At 38.5% G+C, this 26,869-nt stretch overlaps 2 protein-coding genes and 1 long non-coding RNA gene across 3 annotated transcripts in view; 2 read left to right on the plus strand and 1 right to left on the minus strand.

Moving 5' to 3' along the window:
- LOC107591381 (uncharacterized) overlaps positions 1-803 on the minus strand; it is a 3,383-nt gene extending 2,580 nt beyond the window's left edge. Inside the window, exon 1 of the long non-coding RNA XR_001609873.1 lies at positions 755-803. This is a non-coding gene — a long non-coding RNA (uncharacterized lncRNA). The remainder of the gene's footprint in view (positions 1-754) is intronic.
- Positions 657-9,798, plus strand: LOC107591380 (sal-like protein 3). Its single transcript, XM_016280539.1, has 3 exons — positions 657-1,156; positions 4,580-8,130; positions 8,297-9,798. Exons 2-3 carry the CDS (start codon positions 4,891-4,893, stop codon positions 8,432-8,434), a joined length of 3,378 nt encoding a protein of 1,125 aa, XP_016136025.1. The 5' UTR covers positions 657-1,156; positions 4,580-4,890; the 3' UTR covers positions 8,435-9,798.
- Positions 9,799-12,421: 2,623 nt separating this feature from the next.
- On the plus strand, positions 12,422-24,078 carry LOC107591383 (matrix metalloproteinase-14-like). The gene is made up of 10 exons (XM_016280545.1): positions 12,422-12,967; positions 18,295-18,443; positions 18,846-18,968; positions 19,335-19,642; positions 20,127-20,288; positions 20,741-20,907; positions 20,992-21,130; positions 21,208-21,358; positions 21,441-21,556; positions 22,467-24,078. The coding sequence occupies exons 1-10, from the start codon at positions 12,881-12,883 to the stop codon at positions 22,898-22,900; spliced, it is 1,836 nt and encodes a 611-aa protein (XP_016136031.1). The 5' UTR covers positions 12,422-12,880; the 3' UTR covers positions 22,901-24,078.
- Positions 24,079-26,869: the final 2,791 nt, after the last annotated feature.

Here is a 26,869-nt window from a genome sequence, read left to right on the forward strand (position 1 = left end):
AAATGTTTTTATATATATATATATATATATATATATATATATATATATATATATATATATATATATATATATACACACAGTACATAATTAGAGCTGCTTAGTGACAGGCTCTAGCCTTCTGGAAGGCTTTGCCATGGTCTCCTTGGTAAGAGGGTTTATGGATAAAATATGGTTTGTGGTTAACAAAAAAAAAAGTTTTTTGTTGTTGGTTTTTTTTACACTTTGTTCAACAACATAAATTGCATAAAGTTATAGGCCTACATGACTATGTGAAAGCCTATGTTTTCCAAACACATGTTTCTAACAAGTTGTCTTTCATGGACTACAACTGTTGTCCAAGTCATCAAACACATAAACCCACATCCTTGTGGTAGTTGTAGTCCTTATTTAGCAACTTGTTAGCAACGTAGCCACTCATGTTTTAGTAATACTGTAAACCGAACAGCTCTCTTACTGTAACTCTGTAGCAATGAACAACTCCAATTTTATAGCTAAAAGATGTGAAATACAACGAGAACCCGGAAATGTATGTAGGCTACCCACACCGTACTCGTGGAAATGGCATTTTTCTTGTAAGAATTATTAGCTATAGGATAAAATAATGTATAATTAAAAAAATTCCAATTACGTCATCTAAAAAGCAAACGAACCGTAAAGGCCTCGCTCTTAAAGGCAGCTCAAAGACAAACATGACTCTTAATGGCTCGTTAATTACTCTGCAGAGACAGTGTCCGGATTGGACCGACAGACTCACAGACAGACATCCGTCGATGCTGCAGCGTCAGTGTGCTCAACAAAGGCTCAGGCCGGGGAGAGGGCCATTTTACCAAATACAAAGGAAGCAGAGCAGCGAGGGAGGGGAGGACTATGGGAATGACGGGAATAGCGAAATATCTCTTTACGAAATCGCAATGTGCCATCAAACCAAACACTGAATAATGGGTGAGAAGTGATCAGTCACGACTACAGCAGAATATACAGTGTAACGACAGTACAGCAAATAAATAATTTAGATGTCGAGCTGCCTGCTGTCAAAGCCGACTGCGCATCACGGTGGCAAAATGCCGGAACAGCACTGATGATATTACGACCCAGACACTGTACGACCTAATCTATCCTAATATTGAAAACAGCCGTGAAAGATGATCGTCTGCTGGTAAGTGTTTATATCATTTACAATCAGTACACTCAAAATGTCAGAGACGTCAAAGTATCTCATATAGTCATAAGAAATATGAATCATAATTGGTTATGATGATCATAGAGCGCGCCGGAGGACGCAACAGGTCGCGCGTACAGTAGAGCTGTAGTTCCGCGTGCATTTGGCTGACGTAATTATGACATTTGTACAAGAATTTTACGAGGTGTATTATAGCATGCATTGACATGCAAGCTAAACACTTTGTGTTTTGGCATGAATATCATTTTAATAAAAATGTCTTGAGTTTTTCAGGCGTTGAAAATGGTGTTCTATGGTCTTCTTACGTTTTGACACAAATTATATAATAATGTGTCATATGTAAGGAATGTGTGCATAACCAAATGCTGTGAAAGCCAAATAATTAAAAAAAATAACAATAAAATAAATAAATAATTAAATGAAAGAAAGAAACGTGTGTACATGACATATATAATTCTGTTGAGTGCAAGGATGTATAATGGTTTTCTAAATTAAATACCATTACTTTACAGATTATGCTACTGAAAACTGCTCTGAAAACAGGACACATCCGTATTATAGACAGTCAAAATGTAGACTGTTTCAAATTCTATTATTAGGCCTTAACTGTATTAATATAGTAATGCCACTGAAATAAGATAACCTCTGCAAGCCCTTTTAAGTTCTAATGAAGTTAATGCTGGCCTGTTGAATGCATGACTTTAGTTTAAAGTTTAAAGTCAGAATATGACATTATAAAACAAATATAATACAAAATGGTAACTATGAATACATGTGGTCCCCTGACAGATTCTTTGCAATAAGCTATCAAATATATATATAAAAAATATGTGAAATAAAAAAATGTCTATCAGTGTTTACCAAATTGCACTTTATACTTTGTCTCAGCCCTTCATGCTCTTACCTGGTGTCTAATTATTAAATACTACTGAGACTTAAAAAAGAGTCTGGGGAACGCCTTAAAACTTGGGGGTGTAAGGGAAAGGAGGGGTATATGCATGAGTAGGTGGTGTTCTGCGTTATTTGAATGCAAATGCAGAGAGAACAAGCCGAGACTGTGTTTGAGAGAGAAACGGGGTAAAGGAGGTGGAGAGTTGTCTTTGGATTTTAGTTAGACACTGAATAGACACAGATTTAGCTTGCCAAGTGCTTAGTTCACTTTTGAGACATTGCTTGCTCATGTATGCACTTGGCATTTGGCCTTGTAGCTCTCTAGATAAATGAAACATGGATTTTTGATTGTTTCTCTGAACTGATGCAGTGAGATTTACTGTAATTTAGCTCAAAGAGAAAGATTTTCAATCTGTTTCAACCCATGGGCCAATTAGCCATTGACTTTCCCCTGCATCATGTCACGCCGGAAACAGAAAAGACCTCAGCACTTTTTCAGCCCCATCCTCAACACTTCGTGGCTACTTCAACATGGTGAGAAATGTTTTACTGTTTAGTAAGAGAGCTCCATTGTTTCTGTCAGTGAGCCGTCTTGCAAATGTCATTCGAGATCGAGATACTTGCTGTGACATTAACAGATTCATATGCTTACAATAACTGATCTCATTTTAAGAAAAGTAAAATAAAACAAATGTAAAAATAAAAGGAATTTCTGTAATATTTGGACATAGTTACATCCCAACAGCTTCCTTTGAATGAATGTCCAATTAGTGCTTTTCATCTTCCGACCCAAGCTTGGATTTTAGACCACCCACGATATTATGGCTATCAAGAATGTTTAAAAAAGAAAAGAAAAGAAGAACAAATAGTGAAGTGAACATAAAAGGAACAGGAATGTGTAATATGCTGAACTGGATTTTGAAAAGGGGATTAGAAATAGGTTGTGGAAAAAGGTGGACAACACTGAAAAAGAAGGAGCCACTTGAGTGCCTTAACGGGAATGACATGAGACTTCATTGTCTCCGTGAGGCTTTGTGGTCGTGCACTCAGGAAGTACATGCATAAAAGTGTGTTGATCTGTGACTTAAATGCTACAGTTCTTGAAGTACAGGAAACTTTATGCATCTCTCCCTAGCATATGCATGTGTATGTGTTGCTAAGTAATTTGTATGCATGCTATTATTTCTTTTTGATATAGCTCTGATGCTGAAGGTCACTTATTTTAAGCAATCTTGCTGTTTTCAGTGGTTGACAATGGCACTAAGACTCAATGACCTTTCAGGCTTCGCTGAGTTAGGACAGAAGATTTGTTTAAATATATGAGATGTAATAGCATATATTCACTTACTCAGACTAGGTGGGTTGTGAAGGGGCTTAGGAATTTTGTGGTGAGGTTCATTGTCCATGGTCATTGTTGCTGTGGAAACAAAGTTGGCTGTTAGCGGTGCTAAAGCACTGTAAGCTGGTTGAGGGATGGGATTTCAGATCGGAGGGTGTGAGTGGATAGAGAGAGCGATCTAGGAGGAGACAGCAATGTACAGGACTAGCTAAAAAAAGAGGTGAAAATGAACAGTAGCATTATGTTCTTCATATTTTATGAGATATGATAATAGATGCATTTATTAATATTAAAAAGATGTTGTTGAAGGGTAATGATAATGAGGGTTTAAGTGGCACAGTAGGTGGCATTTATGGGAGCCTTGGTTAGAAGAGCAATACTACACTTTAATTGGCCTTTAATACAAATACAGTGTTTCTAACAAGGTCAGCCAGAGGTAAACTCCCCATATGTTATGTTTCCTAGGTGATGTTTGTGTAAGCAGTGAGTAGAAACAATTGAAAAGCAGTAAAGATTACAACAATCGAAAGAAAATTAAAGTACTAAAGGTTAGAAATTTGGTTTGGAGATTTTAAAGGGTTTATCAGCTTCACAAGTGACACAATGACAACAATAGTGTGGCAAACAATAAAATTACTTAAATTCCAAAACTCATTGTGTAATATAATCTATACAATCTATTTTCTCTTTACTCAATTCCTAATCACTAATTTAAATTACTCAGTGTAATACATTGATTTTATTAAATAAAATAATAAATTTATCTGTGTGTTGTTGTTGTCTCCGTGTACTGGAAGCTTGTGACACTATAACAAATTCCTTGTATGTGCAAACATACTTGGCAGTAATAAAGCTCTTTCTGATTCTGATTCTGATTTAGAATGACTGTTTAAACACTACATTCTACTGACAACTATATGCATATATAAATATTGTTGTGGCTACCTTTATTGGTCTAATTGGCATTCAAATAATGTATGTGTACCTATTCATAAATATATAACAATCTGCTTAATATCAAAGAAATTCCTGAATAGGTACCGGTTTTTCCTTGCACTTTATTGAACTTGCATTATAAACATTGGACTAGCAGTATCAGAAGTACAATAATAATCAATTATTTGCATGGCATAAATTGTTGCATAAATAGTTTCTCTCTGATTTCTTAGAGGAGCAATTGGCAGTGAAGTCCCTCAGCTCTACTCTTGCAAAGAACTCTTCCTGCTCTTCCTCACACTCAACAACTCAAAGCCGCCAATCTTCCTTAAACCCAAGCGCACCAGTTGAGAGACTCACACCTTCTCTGCCTAGAGCCAGCCATCCTGTTTTTCACATCCCTAGCCAGCCCATACAATTTCCTTCAGACCTCAAAGTGTCTCACCTTTTCCAAATTTCTGACATCCCATCCCATTCTACTAATCAGTGTATAACTACCACTGCACCAACTGTGCTCTCTACCCACAACCACACTCACTTACCCATGGCTTCTCCAAAGTTAGGTGTGTCAGCAACCACAACCTCCTGTTCATCCTCCTCTGCTGCTGCTTCTCTCTGTGTGCCTCCACACCCTGGAAGCCCTAGTTCAGTGCCTCAGGGTCCTCCAAGTCCAGTTACACCCTCTTCCAGCCCAAGCACAGTCCCCTCAGCCCCAGCATGTGCACCCGTCAGTATTGCTTTTATCTTGGAGGAGCTACGTGTGCTGCAGCAGAGGCAAATTCATCAGATGCAGATGACTGAAGAAATCTGTAGGCAAGTACTGAGATTGGGAGGAGGATCTTGTGAAGTGGATTCAAAACCATTTACACTACCATCTTTGCCACAGCTCTATTTAAAAGGTTCTGTTAACAACCCCAAACCTTCCCGACCAAAGTCATCACCTCCCCCTACCTCTGTAGCTCCTCTTTTGGCCTGTTTCTCATCCCTGCTACCCCCTCAGACCACCTCTAAGTCCTCCAAACATACCCACCCTCTCTTGAATGTCTTACGCCCCCATAAAGCACAGTATGACAGCAGCGTAGTTACTCCAGCAAGCTTCACCAGTCACACAAGTGCTTCCACATCCTCATCAATGTCTACAGCTGCTGCCTCGAACTATCCACTCACATTTTCTCTTGGCCTTCCATCCCAAAAATCATTCACCACAGGAACTAGTGGACACAGTGGTGTGACCTTCCCAAACCAATCTATACCAGCAGCTGCTGTCCCTTCAGCCCCCTCACAGGATCCAAAACTCTCTGCTCAAGGAGGTACGACTGTCTCATCGTCAGGGCGTACGCAGCATGCATGCCGATTTTGTCGGAAACTCTTCAGCGGTGATTCATCCCTGCAAATACACTTGCGTTCACACACGGGGGAGCGTCCTTACCAGTGTCCTGTATGTTTCAGTCGATTCACCACACGAGGGAACCTCAAAGTCCACTTCTTGCGGCATCGTGAGCAAAACCCTGAACTCTCGTTTTCATTGTTTCCCTGTTCGCTTTTTGCATCTGTAACTGGGGGATCAATGGGAGGGTCAGCACAAATGCAACCAAATACACAAATCACCTCCACCAATACAAATGCTACTCAGAGGCATCAAAAACAGCAAGAGGATGATCTGTGTGGAGACAGTCCTGAGGGAACTACTGCCTCAACACGTGCCACAACCTCATCTCTTCCTCCTAGTATTGATTTGGCCCTGCTGACCACTGCACACTCTCTGCTTCAGCTCAATCGTGCCGCTGCTGCTGCGGCTGCTGCAGCCTCTACATCCACTACCTCCTCAATCACATCCTCATCACCTTCCTCTCTGGCCTCCACCCTTCTCTCAGCCCCTGCCTCATCCACCTCCTCCATTGCTGGGATGTATAAAGGAGTGAAACGCTTTGATGAGAACACCCCACCAATACCTACTCTGCTCCCCCATTCTGCTTACTCACAGCTTGCCAATTTACCCAAAATCTTCTTCCCAACATCTTCAGCTCAGCATCATGCAGGCCATGGGTTTCTCAGGCCAACTCCAGCTGGATCCTTCCTGCCATCCCCACAACAACACATCACATTCCCGTTCACAGCATCATCCACTACCCCATCCATCTCAGCCCCAACCTCAGACACATCGAAGCTGCAGAGACTGGTGGAGAAGTTAGAGAAAGAACCACAAGGTCAGTCACATTGGGTTCCATCCATTGGGGAGACTTCTACCAGCAGCCATACTGTAGCAGGAGCATTAAGCTTTAGCAGCAGTGGTTTAATGAGCACTAGTACAAGTACAAATGTGGTCACCTCACTTCCATCATCTACGATCCAAATACCATCATCCCTCTTCAGCAAGGAGTCACCCTACCTGGGACTTATGCACTCTGCTGGGACGCTTGCCCCTAATCAGTGTAGTGTGTGCCTGCGGGTGCTAAGCTGCCCAAGAGCATTACGATTGCACCAGGCTACTCATTTAGGTGAACGACCCTTCCCCTGCAAGCTATGTGGTCGATCCTTCTCAACTAAAGGAAGCCTTCGAGCACACCTTGCCACCCACCGTGCCCGCCCACCAAACAGTCGTGCACAGAATTCTTGCCCCTTATGTCAACGGAAGTTTACCAATGCCCTTGTGCTACAACATCATATCCGCATGCACTTAGGAGGACAGCTTCCACCAGAGCACATGCCAGATACCTCAACAGGATGTGATATTTTGTCCCATTCCGAGTCTATTGAGCTCTCTGCTTCAGAGATGAGCCCTAGTGCTACAGATGTTCAGTTACTAAATGATCTACAAACCATTACGGATTCTAGACATACTGAATCCCTGGCTGTCAGTACTGCTCTTACAGCATGTGCCATTACCTCTAGCCTACCAGCTTCACTTAGCTCGGGTCCTGTACCACCTTTAGACCTAAGCCCTGACCCATCCCTGAATCCAACCACCCATTCACCTCCAACATTCAGAGCTGATCCACCTGAGCTCTCTCTCAGTGTACCTTCTCCAGTGGATTCTGCACCCTCCCTTGTCCCCCCTGCCACCCAATCAGCGTCAGCAACAACTGGTCCTGGTGCCACTGATGAACTATCTTTTGAACTTTCCAGCAACACTGCCTTCTTGGAAGATAAAAAGATTTCAAGCTCCCCTTCTCTGAAGAAAGAAAGTCCACAAATAAATGACTGTGAACGCAGTGAAAATAGATCTGTCTCACCTATTCCTTGCTCTGGATCCAGATCAAATCTGGAGGATCTTCTTAGTATACAAGCTCATAATGCGTCCAGAGTTCCTCCACCACATCCAGAATCAACACCACCTTCTCTCCTTGCGCTGAGATCTGAGAGTGCGTCTTCTCATACAGTATGCCTAGAGGAGCCTGACCAAAGCCTTCTCCAAAAATCAAAATTAATCCAAGAGTTCTCTAAGGAAGAAAAGACGGAAGATAAAATGCATAAAACACCAAAGAATGGACAAAGGACAACTCCAGATTTGAGTATTAATGCAGATATGGTATCAGACACTGTAAACAAAACAAATGAGGATGAGACTGAGGATCGTGACACACATGTGCAGAAGACCATAAAGGAAGCGCACTGTAGTTCAACTGCAAAGGATAAAGCAGATACAACAGCAACTGAAATGGACAGAAAAGAATCCACCGTATGCATATCACTGACTCCCAGTCTTCCACCTCCAATGCCAGAGAAAAAAATCTACCACTGTTCTGAATGTGGAAAAGAGTATGCAAGTCGCAGTGGACTTAAGGTGAGTGGCATTCTGAATTCATTAATCTAAAAAATTATTATCATATAGTGTGAACATACAGTTTAACATGACACAATGTTAGTTGCACAAGAGATTTTCATCCTTGTCTCAGTGCAATTCGAAAGTTACATGACAATTAAAGAACATCTCTTACTATAACTTTTAGGGACACATGAAGCACCATGGAGGATTTGTCAAGGCACCCCGAGCTCTTGCAAAGACCAAGGGCCCAGAGAGAGTTTTGCATCATGAGCGTTCACAAACTCACCGCCTTGCAACCTTTCTCCCACCAGGACATCAGTGAGTCTAGAGGAACCAAGCCCCCTAGAAACATCAGCAAGCACCAGAATGCTCTCCCCTAGACCCTGTTAAAGGAATCAGAAACAACGTATTAAGATTAATTTAATAGCTGACAAAAGGGAAGAAACCTGAAGGATATTATGGACTATTACTCTAGACTGAAAAAAAAACAACCCCACTCGTGTACACACATAGAGGGTTATTTCTTGGTTTAAAAAAATTGTCCCTGATCTTTAACCCAGATCCAAATATTAAAATACCTGCATTATGTATTTAATATATGTAATGTCTAAATATCTTATAGTACTTCCTTGAATATTATGTGATGTTCTTTTAGATAAATGTCAATTATTTTGTCTGCGTAAGTTAAGATGGATTCATTTACTTTTCCAAAGTGAAGATCTTAAGGTAGCTAAGGATTTGAACAGTTTAGCTTTGGGTGAGGAACAGACCAAAATTTACTAAGCCAATGATGACATAATTGATCATTTTCTCACTAAGAGTTATTGTATTGGTATACCATTTCTTTATTCTTAAAGAACAGTTTAAAAATATGCGGTGTTTTTGATTAAAATCCGTAAAGGATGGTAAAATTTGGAGGGAGTGTATTTTAAATGAAGAAATATACTACTTACTCAATTAAAAAGCACCTTGTCCGATACCTTGTTCCAGGGCAGCCATGCACAAATTCAAGCTCATATCAGTTTTCATAATAAGCTCAAATGTTTAAAAATATACCCTACTCAAAACACTTAATAATAAATGTTAAATTGTTTTCTTAGGGCAAACCAACTGTGAACAAGTGCTTTTAACAAGCTGATATTTTAAACACTTCATAAAATTTACATTATGTAAATTCACATGAAATATTCTTGACTTGTACTAAATCTTCAGGCTTTTACTTACCAGTTTACCAGTTGGAAAGCACCAAAACACCAAACTGTAAATATGACCTGTCAACCTATGTCCATTGTGTCCATGTTTGTCCTGTCCAGCTGTACAGTATTAGGCAATATACTGCTCTTAACACCAACTAGACAAAAGAGGCGGGTAAGATTGTTTAACAAGCCTGTATGTCAGTGTAAGCTCCTGTTACTTTAATATTGTCAGTGTAGCTATTGAAAAAGATAGAAATAAATTGACTGATTCTGAGATGAACCACTATCTAGCTAGTCTAAAAGGTAACCTTTCTATACTTCTTGGTGGAAATGTTTGTTTCTTTGGTGATGTTTGTTCTTTGTCTGGACACTTTTACATGTACCTTCTATAGAAATGAATTGGGTGTATGAGACTGACTGTGAGTTGTAATTTCATGGTACAGCAAAAAGATAAAAAAGGAAATAAAAAAGTGTATTCATGACAAGAACCAGAATATGCATTTCTTTTAATCACGCACTCTTTGTTGTTGTTTTTTAGAGTATAAATCTCACCTACAGTGATGTTATTCTTCCTTGGTGGTCTGAGGGAAACACAGTTTTCTTCACATACAGGCATCCCTAATCTGTTCACTCCCTAACACAATCAAACTCCTCTGCACTGCTTCTGTGTGTGCCACATCAAGCGCAGTGAGGGAGAAACTGGAGGAAGCGTTGACAATCTGTCTGAGGACTGGTCTCTAATCTCTTGCACCATGACAACCATGCAGAGGCACACAAGGAAGACAGAAAAAGCAGAGTATAGTCTGTGTATGTGTGTCCAGGGATATGTGTATATTGGTGTGATGTTCATATTCTGCATGTACAGGTTTTTAAAATGAGTACTAAACCTGTATAAAAATAGTTTTCAGACACATTACATTTACAAATGCTGCACCTAAGAGGGTCACGTGTGCAAGCTCACTAACAGGGTAGACTATTTGTAAACTTCACCATGGCAAGGGTGGCATTTGGTAACTGCTTGTATCCAAGGCCAAATCACCACGTCACAAAATCTGCAATACTACTATCCCTGAAAAACCTTGGATCTGAGCTATGGAAAAGCTTATATGGCCTAATAAATCATCTTTCACTGTTAGTGAAACTGATAATAGACTGATAATAGCACATACGAACAACTTCAAGTTTTATGAACACCAGGATGTTCAAATAGACCTCATGTTGCATTCAAACCTACATTAACATCATTGAACCTTTCTATAGAAGTAGATTTTGACACAAATCTGTTTAGGACAGCCCAGCAACAAGGATGGAAGCTCTTCTAAAAGTAAAAGGAAAGCTCCTTATTAGACACTTGATTTTAATATACACTGAACAAAATTATAAACGCAACACTTTTGTTTTTGCCCCCAATTTTCATGAGCTGAACTCAAAGATCTAAGACTTTTTCTATGTACACAAAAGGCCTATTTCTCTCAAATATTGTTCACAAATCTGTCTAAATCTGTGTTAGTGAGCACTTCTCCTTTGCCGAGATAATCCATCCACCTCACAAGTGTGGCATATCAAGATGTTGATTAGACAGCATGATTATTGCACAGGTGTGCCTTAGGCTGGCCATTCTAAAATGTGCAGTTTTACTGTATTGTGGGGTCCGGGGGGGTCCGAAAACCAGTCAGTATCTGGTGTGACCACCATTTGCCCAGGTGGCTAGTCTCAGACGATCTTGGAGGTGAAGATGCTGGATGTGGAGGTCCTGGGCTGGTGTGGTTACACGTGGTCTACGGTTGTGAGGCCGGTTGGATATACTGCCAAATTCTCTGAAACGCCTTTGGAGACGGCTTATGGTAGAGAAATGAACATTCAATTTACGGGCAACAGCTCTGGTGGACATTCCTGCAGTCAGCATGCCAATTGCACGCTCCCTCAAAACTTGCGACATCTGTGGCATTGTGCTGTGTGATAAAACTGCACATTTTAGAGTGGCCTTTTATTGTGGCCAGCCTAAGGCACACCTGTGCAATAATCATGCTGTCTAATCAGCATCTTGATATGCCACACCTGTGAGGTGGATGGATTATCTCGGCAAAGGAGAAGTGCTCACTAACACAGATTTAGACAGATTTGTGAACAATATTTGAGAGAAATAGGTCTTATGTGTACATAGAAAAAGTCTTAGATCTTTGAGTTCAGCTCATGAAAAATGGGGGCAATTTATAATTCTGTTCAGTGTATTTTTCTCTTATGTACGAAACGTGCAATGACAGAATCTTACCAGTGTGTGGCAGTGTTGAACCTTAGCTCATAGACTGAAGACAAAAACTGGTTGTTGTTTTTTTACAAACAATATACTGTACTTCAGTTTGCCACTGAAATGCTGTTAAATCATAAAATAATGGACTATGGAGCCTGGATAAAATACACCACTGTAAACATATTTAAAATCGTCCCAATCTAAAAATTTTATTAAACCAATCAATAAATTAGTTAAAGGGAATGCACTTTTTTTCTATCATGGTGGGGGACTTTCCAATGACATACAGTGGGTACGGAAAGTATTCAGACCCCCTTAAATTTTTCACTCTTTGTTATATTGCAGCCATTTGCTAAAATCATTTAAGTTAATTTTTTTTCCTCATTAATGTACACACAGCACCCCATATTGACAGAAAAACACAGAATTGTTGACATTTTTGCAGATTTATTAAAAAAGAAAAACTGAAATATCACATGGTATTTTTAATTCTACGGCTGTCACAATAACATAAAAAAGGCAAATTAAATTAAATTAATGCCTTGGCATTATGCGCATATTTTTCCATTCAATCAGTTGAAATGATTCATTTTGTCATGCTTGCTTGCTTTAGCAATGTTTTGACCAGTCATTGAAGTACCCCAAACAGACAGATGGTAAACACCAAACGAATGTTAAGCAAAACCATGAATTAAAATTGCAAAAGCTAAACAATAGCCTAGTTAAAGGAGAAAAAACTATGGCAGATGAAGTAGTTTCTCTGTCCACAAGGTCAAGCCAAGCAACGCAGAAGAAGGTGCAGGCCATTAAGTTCGAGCAGTTGAAGGGAGGGAAGGGCTAATGTTGAGGAGGGAGGGCTTTGGCTTTTCAGGATCAGTTTTTTGGCAACACCTATCGAGCGACCACGTCTACAGCCGGGAGAAAAAGGGGCTGCTGTGCATATGAAACCGAAGATTTGAACCAACTAGCGCAATGACAGAGAAATAAGACAGAGAAATTTCGCAAGGAAAACTGTTCATCTTCATACCGCGTTCTCTCGATGCAACATTTTCAGCGCTTAACTAAGCAGTATAATTTTAGCACTATAGAATATCAGTCACTGCGATGCACTAGTAATCTATAGCAGTAATTGTTTACATTTTGATAAACTTAAGCATTCTCCTTTTCTCCTGGAGAAGTCAAAGTTGTCGTCGTTTTTGTACCACAAAAGTGGTAGGCGCTAGTTTTTTTTAAGCGTGGTTATGTTTTGACAGTTGCAAGAGCAGCCAAACTTTATTAAGATTAATAAACGTGTTTTCAAAAAGGACTCATCGACAGAAGAATGATTTGGAGCCGGTTAACGGAGCTGTTGCTCCTAATATTTGTGTGCGCGCACAAATCGTCCTCAAAACAAGACATGAAACCTGAGGTGAGTATCTTGCATTTTTCTCAACATATTTATTACTTATAACACATCCTGATCTGTTGTGCGGTGGCAGATGTTTTACTTTGTGTGAAGGTCTGAATATCACCTCTGCATAATAATAATAATAATAATAATGTAAATATATATATATAAAAAAACGTGCATATCACATCATATTGCAAATGTATAACAATTAGCCTATGTGCTAAAATCCATAGAAATGAGCTACGCCAAATATAATAATAATACTTTTTTTTTTTTTTTACAATTGTTAGCCTTCTATACAATACTTTACAAACTACTTTAGTACATGCATGCCAAAACACGTGTGACCTTCACTGAGGTGGGACAATTCTTGACTTATAAAATCAGACTGTATGATATGAGACATATGAGACTGATAATTAGGGGTCCTAAATTGAAAGTCTTAATAGTGTAAATCTCACAATACCTGTCAAGAACAGGTGGGGTCATATTTCACCACAAAATCAGGAAATAAATTATAATTGGCATAAAGAAAACAAAGCCTATTTGCATTGACATTAAACACATTTTCATGTACAATTTTAATTTTAGAAGCACAAATAAAAAAAATAATATCTCATTCTCGTTATGGATTTGTACATGTCTGGGTCTTATTTCACCCCTCATCTTTAATTTATGCAGCTTTAAACAATAATCATAAAATATTACAGTAATAAAAAAAAGTCTTTATCAGCTACCAGTCATTAGCACTGTTCAGTCACATATGTTTAGCTTTAAGAATCTCTGATCTCTCTGCTCACTGATCAAAGTAAACACTTAGAAAATAGAAGAGGAGTGAAGGATTCTGAATTAAGGTCAAGTGAGAGACCGCAGAGAATGAAAGATGCTGAGGATGCAAAAAAGAACGACCAATTACCACAAGAAACAGGAAACGTCATGCCTGTAATGTTGTGGTCAGATTGTGGATGGATATGCTGAGGATGAGTTTGGGGGGAAAAGGTTTTTCTGCTCCTATAAGCTGCAGGATTTAATGGATGACGTCTGTCCTTAGTTACGGTCAAAAAAGAGAAAAGGGGTTTAGACAGGGCGAAAAACTCCATACGGGCTCTTTTCTTCCTCTCGTTCTCCACTTTGGCTAACAGGAAGTCAACACAATCCTGCAGGAAGTTCTCCTAATTCCTTTAGGATATCCTTAAGTTATAGACTCTGCACACCTGTGGTTTTAGACAATATTAGTGTCAATATCCTCGTCCCTTTGTTGTACTCCTACACAAACCACGACATGGTATTTTTAGTACGCTTCTCATCATTGACAGCAATGGTCATGAATAAATCACCTGAAGAACTTCTAGGGAGTTTTGCATCATAGTACTTTATTGGAATGTGCGACTGGCCACATATGGCTAGTCACATCCTTTATAGGACAGAACCATAGGAAATGGCCAGGGGATTTTTCAGTTCTGCCTTGACCACATGGCTTTAGAACAGATGTGAGATGATGCCAGCAGTTAGTGATGTAGTGTCAAAGCGTAAGGAAGGAAGTGGGATGTGGAAGGGGGTGGCATGTTACAGAAAAGAGACACAAAGAGATGAATGGGATTGATCTTTTTAGGCAGGAAATGTGGTGGGGTGTGAATGATGCAAGTCTGCATAAAGAATAGAAGTTATTGTAGGCTGAAAAGTGATGTCATTTCAGAAGCAAGAGAATAACAGAAAAATGAAAGGCTGAATCGGACTACAAATTGTCCAGTTCCTGTGTCACTTAAGGCGAAACGACCCACAGACTTTTGCAGTAGGTCTGAAAAAGTACTGGAAAGATAATTCCCAAGTCATCCTATCCTATTTAATAGTAATGACCCTATTTTACACTTTCCATTCGAATTTTTTTTTCATTAAACAGCCAAGTGCCTCAGGTGTAAAAATCTGATCCACTGATCTATAAAATACATGGAAAGATGATTATAACTAGTAACTTCAGACATTTTCCACCAAGCATCCAAGTTCAAATAATTGAAATAAAATAATGAAATTGGAATACATTCTTCCTTATAGAACCACTAATCAGTAGCATAGAATTTATTCCACATTTAAATGAAATACAAGGAATTTAGGGACTTCATAGTGCATGAATTTGCAGAGTAAATTGTTTGTTTTCGTGATAGGTAAACTTCAGTGGTAAACTTGTGGTAGTGTAAACTCCAATGGATCTGGTGTTGATACATTTAGCCAGCTGTTGAGGTTCATTAGCATAACCTGAGCAGTTGAACTGCATTTTTTTATGATTTTGCTTCATTGGATTTGGATTCACCACATACTCACCCAGATTCTGTGTTATTCCATTGGCCCAGAGAGAATGGAAGTTGTGACTCATTTTCCCTTAAAATTGCATGTCTTTCTCTCAAGTCTCTCTGATTTTAATGTGCATATGCGCTCAAACACAATATGGTGCCTATTGCTCCTTTACATACATCAAAAAAGTCTTGTTCACTGTCATATCTTGCAAAACTAAATTTTCAGGTATATCGCAAGCTAAATGCCTTTTGAAGGTTGACAGATCATTTCATAAAAAGTCATGACTTTTTCAGTTTTCCATTGCATTGAATGGGATTTATACACCTACCTGCAACCACCTCAGTGTGTGAAAGGTGTTAATCTTTTTCTTTATATTAAAACTTAGAAATTGGTTATTGAAATAGGTCTGGGTGGCTATGAGATTAAATGATAAAATATTGCCATTTTGAACACTTACAGTTACAAACCCAACATAGAGGTTTACCAGTATTTGGTCTTGATTTTTAGTATAATGACATAATCATAGACTGGTCATCGATGACCTGGCACCACCTTTTTAGCATACGACAGAAGTGATGGATGGCACAGCCAGTACTTCATGTAAATCTTACATGTCCAAATTGTATTTATAACTTTGGGGAATAATGAGTTAACTTTTCTGTGAAAATTTAAAGAAGCCTTTTTCGTGGAAAAGACAGGAAGTACTAGCAAAAAGAGGTAGACTCTGCCGGGATGAGTTCTAATTTCGAACTTGTTTTTGAGAGATGCAAGAAATGTTGCACAACTGCAAAGACATCACTCGTGATGTTTGTCCTTTTTAAATTTACTACATGTTATTAATCCAACAGAATGGAGTTAAGGTGTCTCTTACCAGAAAGTGATTTAAATTGTATCCAATTTCAGTCACTGGATTGCGTAGGGGACACGTTCATCTATCACAAACTTGGTCATCCCCCACCAATCCATATCCCATTAACAGCCTTTTTTCCTCATATGGATATAACACACTGAACCTTTGTTTGTGCTGTGAAGGACTGAGAGTGAGTCACAGACTCACAATGTCTGATGATATAAAGGAATGGAGTAGAACTTTTGTGGAAGTTCAGAAATATCACAATCCCACAGACGAGAAAAGATACTGGGACCAAAAGAAAAAATAGAGGAATAAAAAATAAAAATAGAGGAATAAAAGTACAAGAAAACAGGAAGTTCTTAAAAAACAAAATTTCCAGCATTACATCAACTTGGAATACATGCTTTGAAGCATCTGACTGTGGACGTAATCACATCTGCTGCCAAGACACACACTCAAAAACACATTCAGCCATTATAAACATAAAACATGCTGATCATGCTGAGGAACCTCTTTCTGTTGACACTTTACTCACAAAGACCGCACAAGCTACAACAGCCAAATCATGTGATCCACATGTTTTTCTCTGTATGAGCTACAGCTGAATGAGGGTGTGCTGAGGCCCCACAGGGTGTGTCTACATTGTTGCCCTTCATTCCTGCAGTAATGTGTGAGAGAGAGAGTGCTGGAGGAGGTAGGGAAAGAGGGATTACAGGATAAGGGCCCTGTCTCTGAGGTTTCAATGGTATTAACCAGAAATTCCCTGGGAAATTATTGACTGACAGTTTGGTTTAACTGGAGACAGTGTCTGTCTCCCTGAGGGAGTCACAGACAGATAACATTTCACCTTTCATTATTTCATCTATCATCCTATATTGCTACAAACAGAAATGCATTTGTGCCGTCACTGACTCAGTTTCAAGATAGAGAAAATGCAGCTTCTTTCTTTTGCCTTAAAAAAAGGACGGTCATAAATCAGTCTAGACACATACTTGAAATATACGTTTGTTTAGAAGTATTTGTTTAAGTGAATTTTGAATACAAGCCATTTCAATGTGTATAAGTGATTTGTGTTATGAACTGGGGAAAAGAACTCTGCCCAATCCCTTGGGTTCGTGAGTTACACTCCTACCCACACTAAATGAAGTTCTTGTCAACTGTATTCCAGTCAATTCCAATAAATCATTTTCTTAATCAGTTATTTGCCTGGTTTTCCAGTAATAATTAGCATCGGAACGTTGTTAAAACAATATAAAGTGAATTTGAAAAGCAAAATTGCATAAAATAAGAAATATATCTTCAATTGACTTTATTTGCCTCTTTATTTTTTTCTTACCTTGTTGGCAATTTTTTCTTGTTTCATTGATGAATCTATAAAAAAAATTTCGGTTAAAAAATGGGGTAAGAAAATATGAAAAAACAAGATATAAACAACCATTCAAAAGTCAGTCATATTTTAGTTTTTTAAGTTTTTGCTCACCAAGGCTGAATTTACTTGACAAAAAATACAGTAAAAGAACAGTAAAGACAATAATATTATGTTACAATACAATACTTAAATGTTTTCTATCGTTCAGATATTTCAAAATGTAAATATTTCCTGCAATGGTAAAGCCATTACTCCTCAGTTTCATATGCTCCTTCAGAAATATAATGATTTGGTACTCAAGAAAGGTTTCTTGTTGAAAAAGTCTGTGATGCTTTCTAATTATGTAAGAAAAAAAATCTGGATGTTTTTTTACAGTGTAGAAGTATTTACTGTCACTGTTGATCAATGAAATGCAGCACTGTTAAAATGATTTCTTATCATTCTAAACAAATCTTACAGACACTTTTAAATGGCAATGTATTAGTTAAAAACAAGGTTTTTTTTTTTTTGTTAAATTGTAACAATTGTTAACAAGACAAAACAGGTACCAGGTGCAGATAAACATTTTAAAATAATTGAAAATTAACAAAAGGTTTCTGTCCAATAACAAGTACCTTTGTCTCTCTTTCTCTCGTGTTCTAGGTATGACACTTTTTAAAGGCAATGTATTTGTTTAAAAAAAAGGTTTTTTTTTTTTTGTTAAATTGTAACAATTGTTAACAAGACAAAACAGGTACCAGGTGCAGATAAACATTTTAAAATAATTGAAAATTAACAAAAGGTTTCTGTCCAATAACAAGTACCTTTGTCTCTCTTTCTCTCGTGTTCTAGGTATGGCTACAGCAATATGGTTACTTGCCACCCGGTGATCTCCGCACACATACGGCCCGCTCTCCTCACTCCGTCTCCTCTGCCGTTGCTGCCATGCAGAGATTCTACGGCCTGAAAGTCACCGGAAACATGGATCCTGCAACTCTAGAGTGAGTCAACTACCCACCTGATTCATACAGCAGTGTATTACTATGAAGTGTAATTAGTGCTTCCATGTCCAATTAATAACCAAAAAATTGGTCTAGATGATTTTCTCTCCAAGGAATCAGTCTTGCATTTTTTGAACACCTGTGGCTAGTTCAAGAGATTCAAGAGCTCATAGATATCTCTGTGGAATTATTTTGGCCCATCAGTTATGTGGTTGTTAGTCATGGAAGGAGAGAATGGAAAAACTAGAGCATTGTGTCAGCAATCCTCCACTGGTTTGCAATGAGGCACGGAAGATGTAGAATATATATGAGGACAGAAATTAACGGCCATCCTGTCCAAAATCACTGAAATTAAATCTGTTGTGCGGTGGATGATCTAACGTATTGGATGTTGATTGACAGGGCAATGAAGAAGCCCCGCTGCGGCGTCCCAGACAAGTTTGGAGCCGAACTGAAAAGCAACCTGAGAAAGAAGCGCTATGCAATCCAGGGACTCAAATGGGATAAAAATGAGATCACATTCTGGTAAGAGACAACTTTAACTCCATTCTGCTGAATCAATAAAAGAGCAGTGCATTTTAAACTGTATTTAGGTCATTTTAGGCACAAAACTCCCATCCAAACCATTACCGATTAATTGAGGTTTGCTGTCATAAACGTTTAGATATAGCTGTGGCTATGCTTTAGTAAATATGCACCACACTTATGGAAAAGTCATCTTTAGCCTACTATATGATTCTGCTCCACTGTAGCCACAGCCAAAATTCCTGTGTGACTTGTCTGTAATGTAAATCACTTTCTCTCCCCCTTTCCTTCATATATTCCTCTTTTTCCTATGTCCTACTTTCCTCTGATTGCCTCTCCAATTCACCCTTTCTTATCTGTTCTCAGCATACAGAACTACACACCAAAAGTTGGGGAATACGAAACGTTTGAGGCGATCAGAAAAGCCTTCAAAGTGTGGGAAAGAGTTACCCCTTTGCGATTCCGAGAGATCCCTTACAGTGACATCAGAGACAAGGTTGAAGACTTTGCCGACATCATGCTCTTTTTCGCCGATGGTTTTCACGGTGACGCCAGTCCGTTTGATGGCGAAGGAGGATATTTGGCTCATGCTTACTTCCCAGGCAATGGCATAGGAGGAGACACACACTTCGACGCAGCAGAGCCTTGGACCATCGGCAACCGTGACCTTTTGGGTAAGGAGTACAAACACCAGAAGTTAGCGAAAATACTCTAGACCTCCCAAGGACCTAGACCTCCCCTGTTTTTGTCAGTATGGATGGCGGTTCTTGTTTAGACATGAATAAGTGAGTTCAGATAAACTCAAAAATGGTTTGGTTTGAATATTTGTGATAGAACGAGTGAGGCAAGTCCAGGCAAGTGTTGTGTTTGTGCACACTTTCATTGAATTGGGTTGATTCAACCTTACCTTTTCATGGGAATGTTTGGAACATCTCCATCTGAAAAGCTTTTCTTTGACATTTCCCTGCTGTGGACTGAATGCCCAAAAACAAGCTCTGAAAGAACAGAATAATAGCTCTCAGCTGTCATTCTGTGCTATCTATCCTTAGTGTCTCAAAATAGTTGTTTTTAAAGTGCGCTGCACAATTATACAGCATGCTACTTAAGGTTAGACAAATCTGACCTGTGCTGACATGGTTATCTCTTACTTTCATTCAGGTAATGATGTGTTCCTGGTGGCTGTTCATGAATTGGGTCACGCCCTGGGAATGGAGCATTCAAATGACCCCTCTGCCATCATGGCTCCCTTCTACCAGTGGATGGACACCGAGAACTTTGTGCTTCCTGAAGATGATCGTAAAGGCATTCATCAGCTTTATGGTAAAACAATCAATATCATTGCACCTTGAATTGCTAAACCACACCATAGATCTGTCCAAGGCAGGGTTATCATTAACTAAAGCTAAAATAATATATTTACAATGTATTTATAAATCACTTTTTAATACTATACACGCTCTATAATACTATTTAATTCTGCAGTCAGACCATTTCTCTGTCACAAACCAAATTAGCTTTAGCAAATTATTCTGGTTTGCTTTCCAAAGCTTATTCGTTTTGGATAAAATAATCTACTTGATGAATAAAGCTAACGGAACATTATACAATTAATACAACTAATAAAACCAGAATTTATGTAACCGAGTCAAAAATATAGTGATGAACCACAGTGTTACTAAATATTAAGACTATTTGTTTAATCATTTATGTAAACAGTGAATAGACTAATGCGAATTAACTAATTCACGAAAATGAATTTTTGCGCTGTGTAGGACCAAACACCGGAGACCGTCCAAGACCACCTGTCACCCCGCAGACCCCCCACCACACTCCATATCCCACACCATACAGGCCTGGAGAACCTAGCTTTGGTCCTGACATCTGCGAAGGCCATTTTGACACCATTGGCATTTTCAGAGGAGAAATGTTTGTGTTTAAGGTACGGATGGAATATGTGTGTAGGCATTGAGTTGGAGTTCATGGAGTATGTGTGTTCATCACAATTCCTGTCCCTGTGTTTTAGGATAAGTGGTTCTGGCGCGTTCGTAATAATCAGGTTATGGAAAATTACCCCATGCCAATTGGACATTTCTGGAGAGGTCTGTCTACGAATATTAATGCTGCCTATGAAAGAGAAGATGGGAAATTTGTCTTTTTTAAAGGTACTAGTCCTTTTCTATTGCATGATTTTGATGGAAAAGAGTTCAGCTTCAGAAGTAATATCATCTCTGGCTTGCAGGGGACAGGCATTGGGTGTTCACCGAATCGATCTTGGAGTCAGGTTACCCGAAGACTCTGAGAGAAATGGGCAGCGGTCTTCCAAAGGACAAACTGGACGCAGCCCTTCTGTACACCCCTACAGGCAACACCTACTTCTTCAGAGGAAACAAGTCAGTAGCTTTGATATCCCATAATTCAAGGCATGAGAACAAAGGGAGCTTAGATCTGAAACTATTTCTTATCTTCAAACAGATATTATCGCTACAATGAAGACACGCAGTCAGTGGATCCAGACTACCCCAAACCTATGAGTAAATGGCAAGGCGTTCCAGACAACATAAAGGCTGCCTTCATGAGTCGAGATCAGAGTAAGCCTTTCACTGCCTTCTGCTTTTTAAATTAACCTCCAGTCTTTCATAATAATACGCCTTCTTATTCTGACATGGTTGTTCTTTGTCCATTCTGTCTCTTAGTATATTGTCAGTCATATGACACATGGACACAGAATTATTAATTAACACAAGAAAACACTTTTTTGCAACCTCTTACTATGCGCTAACAATACACAATACAACACATTTCCAGTTATTCTAAGCATTTGTCTGTTCATTCTAAAAGCAAAAATCACAGCCAATCAGACGTTTTCTGTTCAATGTTTTGATAGAAATCAATACTTTAAATTAGCAAGGATGCAGTAAACATTGATATTGTCGCAAAAGATTTCTTTTTCAAATAAATGCTGTTCTTTTGAACCTTCTACTCATCAAAGAATCCTGAAAAAATAGCACTTTCAACTGTTTCCACAATAAGAAATGCTGAGCACCAAAATCATCATATTGAATAATGGCTGCTGAAAATTCAGCTTTGCTTGTGATGAATAAAAAAAAATACTATTATTATTACAATTTCAAATTGTAATAATATTTTACAGTATTACTGTTTTTACTATATATTTTTGCTCAAATAAATGCCCCCTTGGTTATGTTAATATAATAGACACATATAGACATGCACATATATAATTTTTTTTTATTTGTATAGCATTTATCATTTGTGGCATTGTGCATGGTTAAGACACAAGTCTGACCTGTGTCATTTCCTGACCCCCATTCCCTCCCTTATCCCAGTATTTTCGTGCCTCTCTCTAATATGACATACATTAAAAAAAAAAAAAAAAAAATTACTCTAGTTTTATTGAAACAAAGTCAGGATGTATGCTTTGGGCCAAAGATCGCTACAATTGTATAGTCCTGACCTTTCCTCTCTTAAATTTTACAGGTTATACCTACTTCTACAAAGCCAATAAGTACTGGAAGTTTAACAACCAGTTATTAAGAGTGGAGCCTGGATACCCCAAGTCTGCGCTTAGGGATTGGATGGGCTGTCCTAATGAGGACTCCAATACAGGTGGTGGAGGCGGAGGAAGTGACCGTGATCGTGAGCGCGAAAGAGAACGTGAAAGGGAGCGGGAAAGAGAACGTGACCGTACACGTGAGGAAGACAAGACTGAGGACGAGGGCAAAAAGGAGGAGACAGAGGTGATAATAATCGAAGAAGCACCCAGCAGCGGAGGAGGAGCGGCTGCCGTCGTGGTGCCACTCATGTTGCTGGTCTGCGTGATCCTTACGCTAGGAGCACTTCTCTTCTTCCGCAGGTACGGCACACCGAGACGCTTGCTCTACTGCCAACGCTCCCTACTGGACAAGGTTTAAATGTTTAAGAAGGGATAATGGAAGAAGGGGAGGAGAGGAGAGAATTGAGAATATGGAAGAAGGGGACTTACTAGCAAAGCAAAACCAAAATGAGAAAAGCAATTCTAAAAAAAAATGGTTTTGGTCAAAAAGGGACCCTTTGTTGTTTACTTTAGAAATGATGCCACTCAGACAAATCTCTGCATTTTTATATTTTGTAATTAGTGGTCTTGAACGTTTTGCTTTCACACCTGTGCCAAGTTCTTCCCGCACGCTGTATAAAGGCATACGGTACTTGTTTTTCCCCTGTGTCACTTTCACTTCATCTCTCCCCTCTTCTCTCAATGTCTTTCTCTTCTTTCCCTTCTGGTGTAGCCAATGACGCCAGCTCATCGCTGTTTGTTTAGCCTATTGTAAATGTCATTTTAAAGTTGTGATTGTTGTTGTATGTCTGACTCATTGTGAATTCTTACCCTCTGTCGAAAACAGCGTTTGTCCCAATCAGAAGACTTTGTACTTATCTCAGGTTGCGGCCAATGCATATCACATTTCTAGCAGCCTCATGCAACTTTTATAACAAAACCGTACTACCGTGGTTTTTGAATGTCATGCCATGTTACAAGGTTTACAGTGATGAAAAACCTGGGAAAAAATTTGAAATTGTTCAACTTTTGTGAAAATTCATAAAACCGATTTAAACTAGATTTACGTTTTTCTAGTCATACTTTAAAATAATTTAAAACATAGTCAGAAATTGCTTTTTGTTAGTGTAATTTCTTTTCATTTTTAAAATCCTTCCAGGATACATGAACTAGATAAGTCGGTCAGAAGGTGCCATAGTACCGCGGTATTCTCTCTAGTACTATATAAATACCTTAGTGCATGAATATCTTAATCATTCTGTACCATGGCATTGCCATCGCTGAACCATGGGACCACCATAGTACTTTTAAAGTGTTCTCATATTCACAGTGTTACCAGATATCATAAAAGATTATTTGAATTGGCTAATGAAAGGTAATTCTTTTCACTAAAGCAACACAGGGTTCTGCTCCCACCCCATGCAACTCACAACTCAGGTTCAGAAACCAAAGTCCATTCCAAAGATAATTGATACTTATCCCACTAACAACGCCTGCAAAGCTGTGCTGTCTGTCTGTGTCCTCCAGTAGTATGGCTTTATATTGTACTGTATTTTTAATAATTACTATTATTGATAATGATGATGTCATTATCATTATGATTATTACTGTTGTTATTGTTCTCCATGTCAAGAATGTGCTTTTTGATTTAAAAAATTGTCATTAAAAATGTCCTGCTGGACAGGCAATAATGTATGTCTTATGAAGTGGCCTTAATTTGGGGAAAAGTGAATGGGTGGGTTTGTATTTTTGAACTGAAATAAATTTTTAAATATATAAATGATATTTTCACTGCTTGTGTTTACAATTATTGAAAACTTGTGGTGCTTTTTTTTAAATGGAATCTAAAGTTTGAATAAAAAACAATAATCATAATAATATTTAAATGATGATGATCATTATCTAGAAATAAATTGTGCTTTGTTTGTCAAAAATAAAATATTTTGTAAGTTTTCTTTGCTGTTTCTTTTTTTGACTTTCTATGTCTGCCAAACATTATACAACATTTATAAACCATTTAAAGGGATAACTCATCCAAAAATGAAAATTATGTCATTATTTACTCTCTCATGTTGTTCCAAACCTGTATGACTTACTTTCTTCTGTGGAACACGAAAGAAGATATTTTGAGAAATGTCTGTGTTTTTGTCCATATAATTACCAACATTCTTTCAAATGTCTTCTTTAGTGAAATGTAAAAGAAAGAAAGTCACGTTTGGACACATTTAGTGAGTAAGCAATGACGGAATTTCTATTTTTGGGTGAACTATCCCTTTAACATGTTTGTTTAGCCCACTCACTCTCCTGCACAACAGAGAGTTGAAAGGAAAAGCAGTTCTCTGTCCTAATCTCCAGCTGCTCCTCTCAACCTGCATCTGAGTCCAAGACATGTCTTGCCATATTTTCCGAACCACTTGTTACCTCCCAGAGTCTCCTGTAAGAAGCATATCTCTCATTAGTGCATCTCATCCTGTTCCTCATGACCACACAGTAAGACAAACACCCTGCACTTTCACACATAAATTACGATGCCCCCACATAAGCTTATTTCTTTTGCATAGAATGGCTTTTTTTTCTTGTCATTTCTGTCCATACTTCTATCTCCTCCCTTTTGCTGGCACTTGGAAACACTTGGCCATATAAATGGGATGGAAAAAGCAGGCTAGGTCCAAGGATTAAGTGAAACCAGGAATGATTATAATTCTGCAAACCCTTTTGGCACTTTTCACAAGGAAACATATCTCTGTTATAATGCGAGAATAATTTAATAACTTTGAAAATAATTAAACTTGAGATACTCATTGAGGCACAAACATGTGTGTGAGAGATGATACTCAATTCAGTGTGTTTGTATCATTTTTAATGGAGACAGCCGAATGTACTTGCTTTTTGGAACAAGCGACTGGAGATGGATAATGTTTTGGCACTCTGTGTCCAGTCACGAGGCTTTGGGGAAGCGAGGGGGGCGGACGTTCGGAGGCCAACGATCAAGGAGAATTCCATCAACAACATCTGGAATACAAACGGCCTCAATACCAGCACACTGCAGGAGAGAGGGAGGAAAACACGGCTTATCTGTGCACATACTGTTGATGTAATACAAATGATACAACCTTTAACTTGATCAGACATCTGTCTAAACATAAAAGTGCAGTACAATCCAACAAGATACGCAATGACAGGCCTTCAAGGACTGCTTTTGATGTTCCTAAAGGCACTGAGTTTTGTATGTATTTCAGTCAGAGCATATCCCGCTACACAAGTACTCCATCTTTTTCACTCTGCACATTTTCAGCAAATTCAATCTTTTCCCAGCTGATTCTGCAGTACGAACAACAACCTCAGCACTTTCTGCTCTTCCCACAATTCCCTTCATTTCTCTCTCTTTTTCTCCAGGCAAGAGTTGAGTTTCCTCAGTTTGTGCTAAGTGACTCTTTTTGTTTCTTCTTAAACAATTAAGGCTTAACTGAAAACATTAGCAGTGCCACAAACATTTCAAATGTCCCTCTTAAAACACATTCTAACTTTTTTTTTTGAAGGTCTCTGGGCAAAGAAGAGACTTGCCTGCTCTTTGTGATCCATTTTACGTCTTCATGCTGCTCTGCTTGTTCAAGTGAAGTCAGTCACATGCTATTTAACACCTCTACTTGACAGGCTGTATCCACTTCTTTCGATACGGAGAGAATTCCTGGTTTTTCAAGCCTAATGGGAAAAAGAACAGACTTTGAAGTGTCAAGTAAAAACAGATTCAAAGAATATGCTGGAAAAAAGCCATTTTCTTTCAAATATGTTTATTTGCTAACTACCGAGCTACATACACTTAATAAAACTTTGTTTTTATACAATAGTAAAAGATGAGATTTTTTACATTAAAGAGGTTAAATAGACAAAATGCAACTTGGACCATCACTTTAGCGATTAGCCCAACTTATTTTTAGCCATTTTGCTAACCATTTTGGGGAGTTAGCTAGTGAACACTTCCATTTATTTATTAGGTAGATAGGATCTTGTGAATGTTCTCAAACTTAAAAGGATCTGTTAATGGGGAAAAAAGATTCCTATGTAAAGAAAAAAATATATACAGTATATGTGGAATGAACATGAGGCATGTGAGTTTCATGTTTTATGGCATCTATGACACTGCAGAAAATTCAGCTTTGCCATCAAAGGAAAATGAAAATTACATTTTAAAATATCGTTGTAAAACATTTACATTTTTCTAAATGTATTGCATTCATATGTTGTATGTACACAGTGTATTTACAGTTTGTGCACCGTTTTGTACATTAGTTCTCTTTAGGGATCCATAAAGAACATGTGTTTTGTATGAATATCCTCATTGGGGACC

The sequence above is a fragment of the Sinocyclocheilus grahami genome, unplaced genomic scaffold, assembly GCF_001515645.1.
Source record: "Sinocyclocheilus grahami isolate Dianchi unplaced genomic scaffold, SAMN03320097.WGS_v1.1 scaffold141.1, whole genome shotgun sequence".
In the NCBI taxonomy this organism is placed as follows: Eukaryota; Metazoa; Chordata; class Actinopteri; order Cypriniformes; family Cyprinidae; genus Sinocyclocheilus; species Sinocyclocheilus grahami.

What these genes read in the sequence shown, in the direction of transcription:
- LOC107591380 (XM_016280539.1), top strand. Translation starts at nt 4,891, where the DNA reads ATGGCTTCTCCAAAGTTAGGTGTGTCAGCAACCACAACCTCCTGTTCA. An exon ending in CAAGTCGCAGTGGACTTAAG is followed by an intron (nt 8,131 to 8,296) that starts GTGAGTGGCATT and finishes TATAACTTTTAG; the next exon opens with GGACACATGAAGCACCATGG.
- LOC107591383 (XM_016280545.1), top strand. Translation starts at nt 12,881, where the DNA reads ATGATTTGGAGCCGGTTAACGGAGCTGTTGCTCCTAATATTTGTGTGC. An exon ending in CGGCAACCGTGACCTTTTGG is followed by an intron (nt 19,643 to 20,126) that starts GTAAGGAGTACA and finishes ACTTTCATTCAG; the next exon opens with GTAATGATGTGTTCCTGGTG. An exon ending in GAAATTTGTCTTTTTTAAAG is followed by an intron (nt 21,131 to 21,207) that starts GTACTAGTCCTT and finishes TCTGGCTTGCAG; the next exon opens with GGGACAGGCATTGGGTGTTC.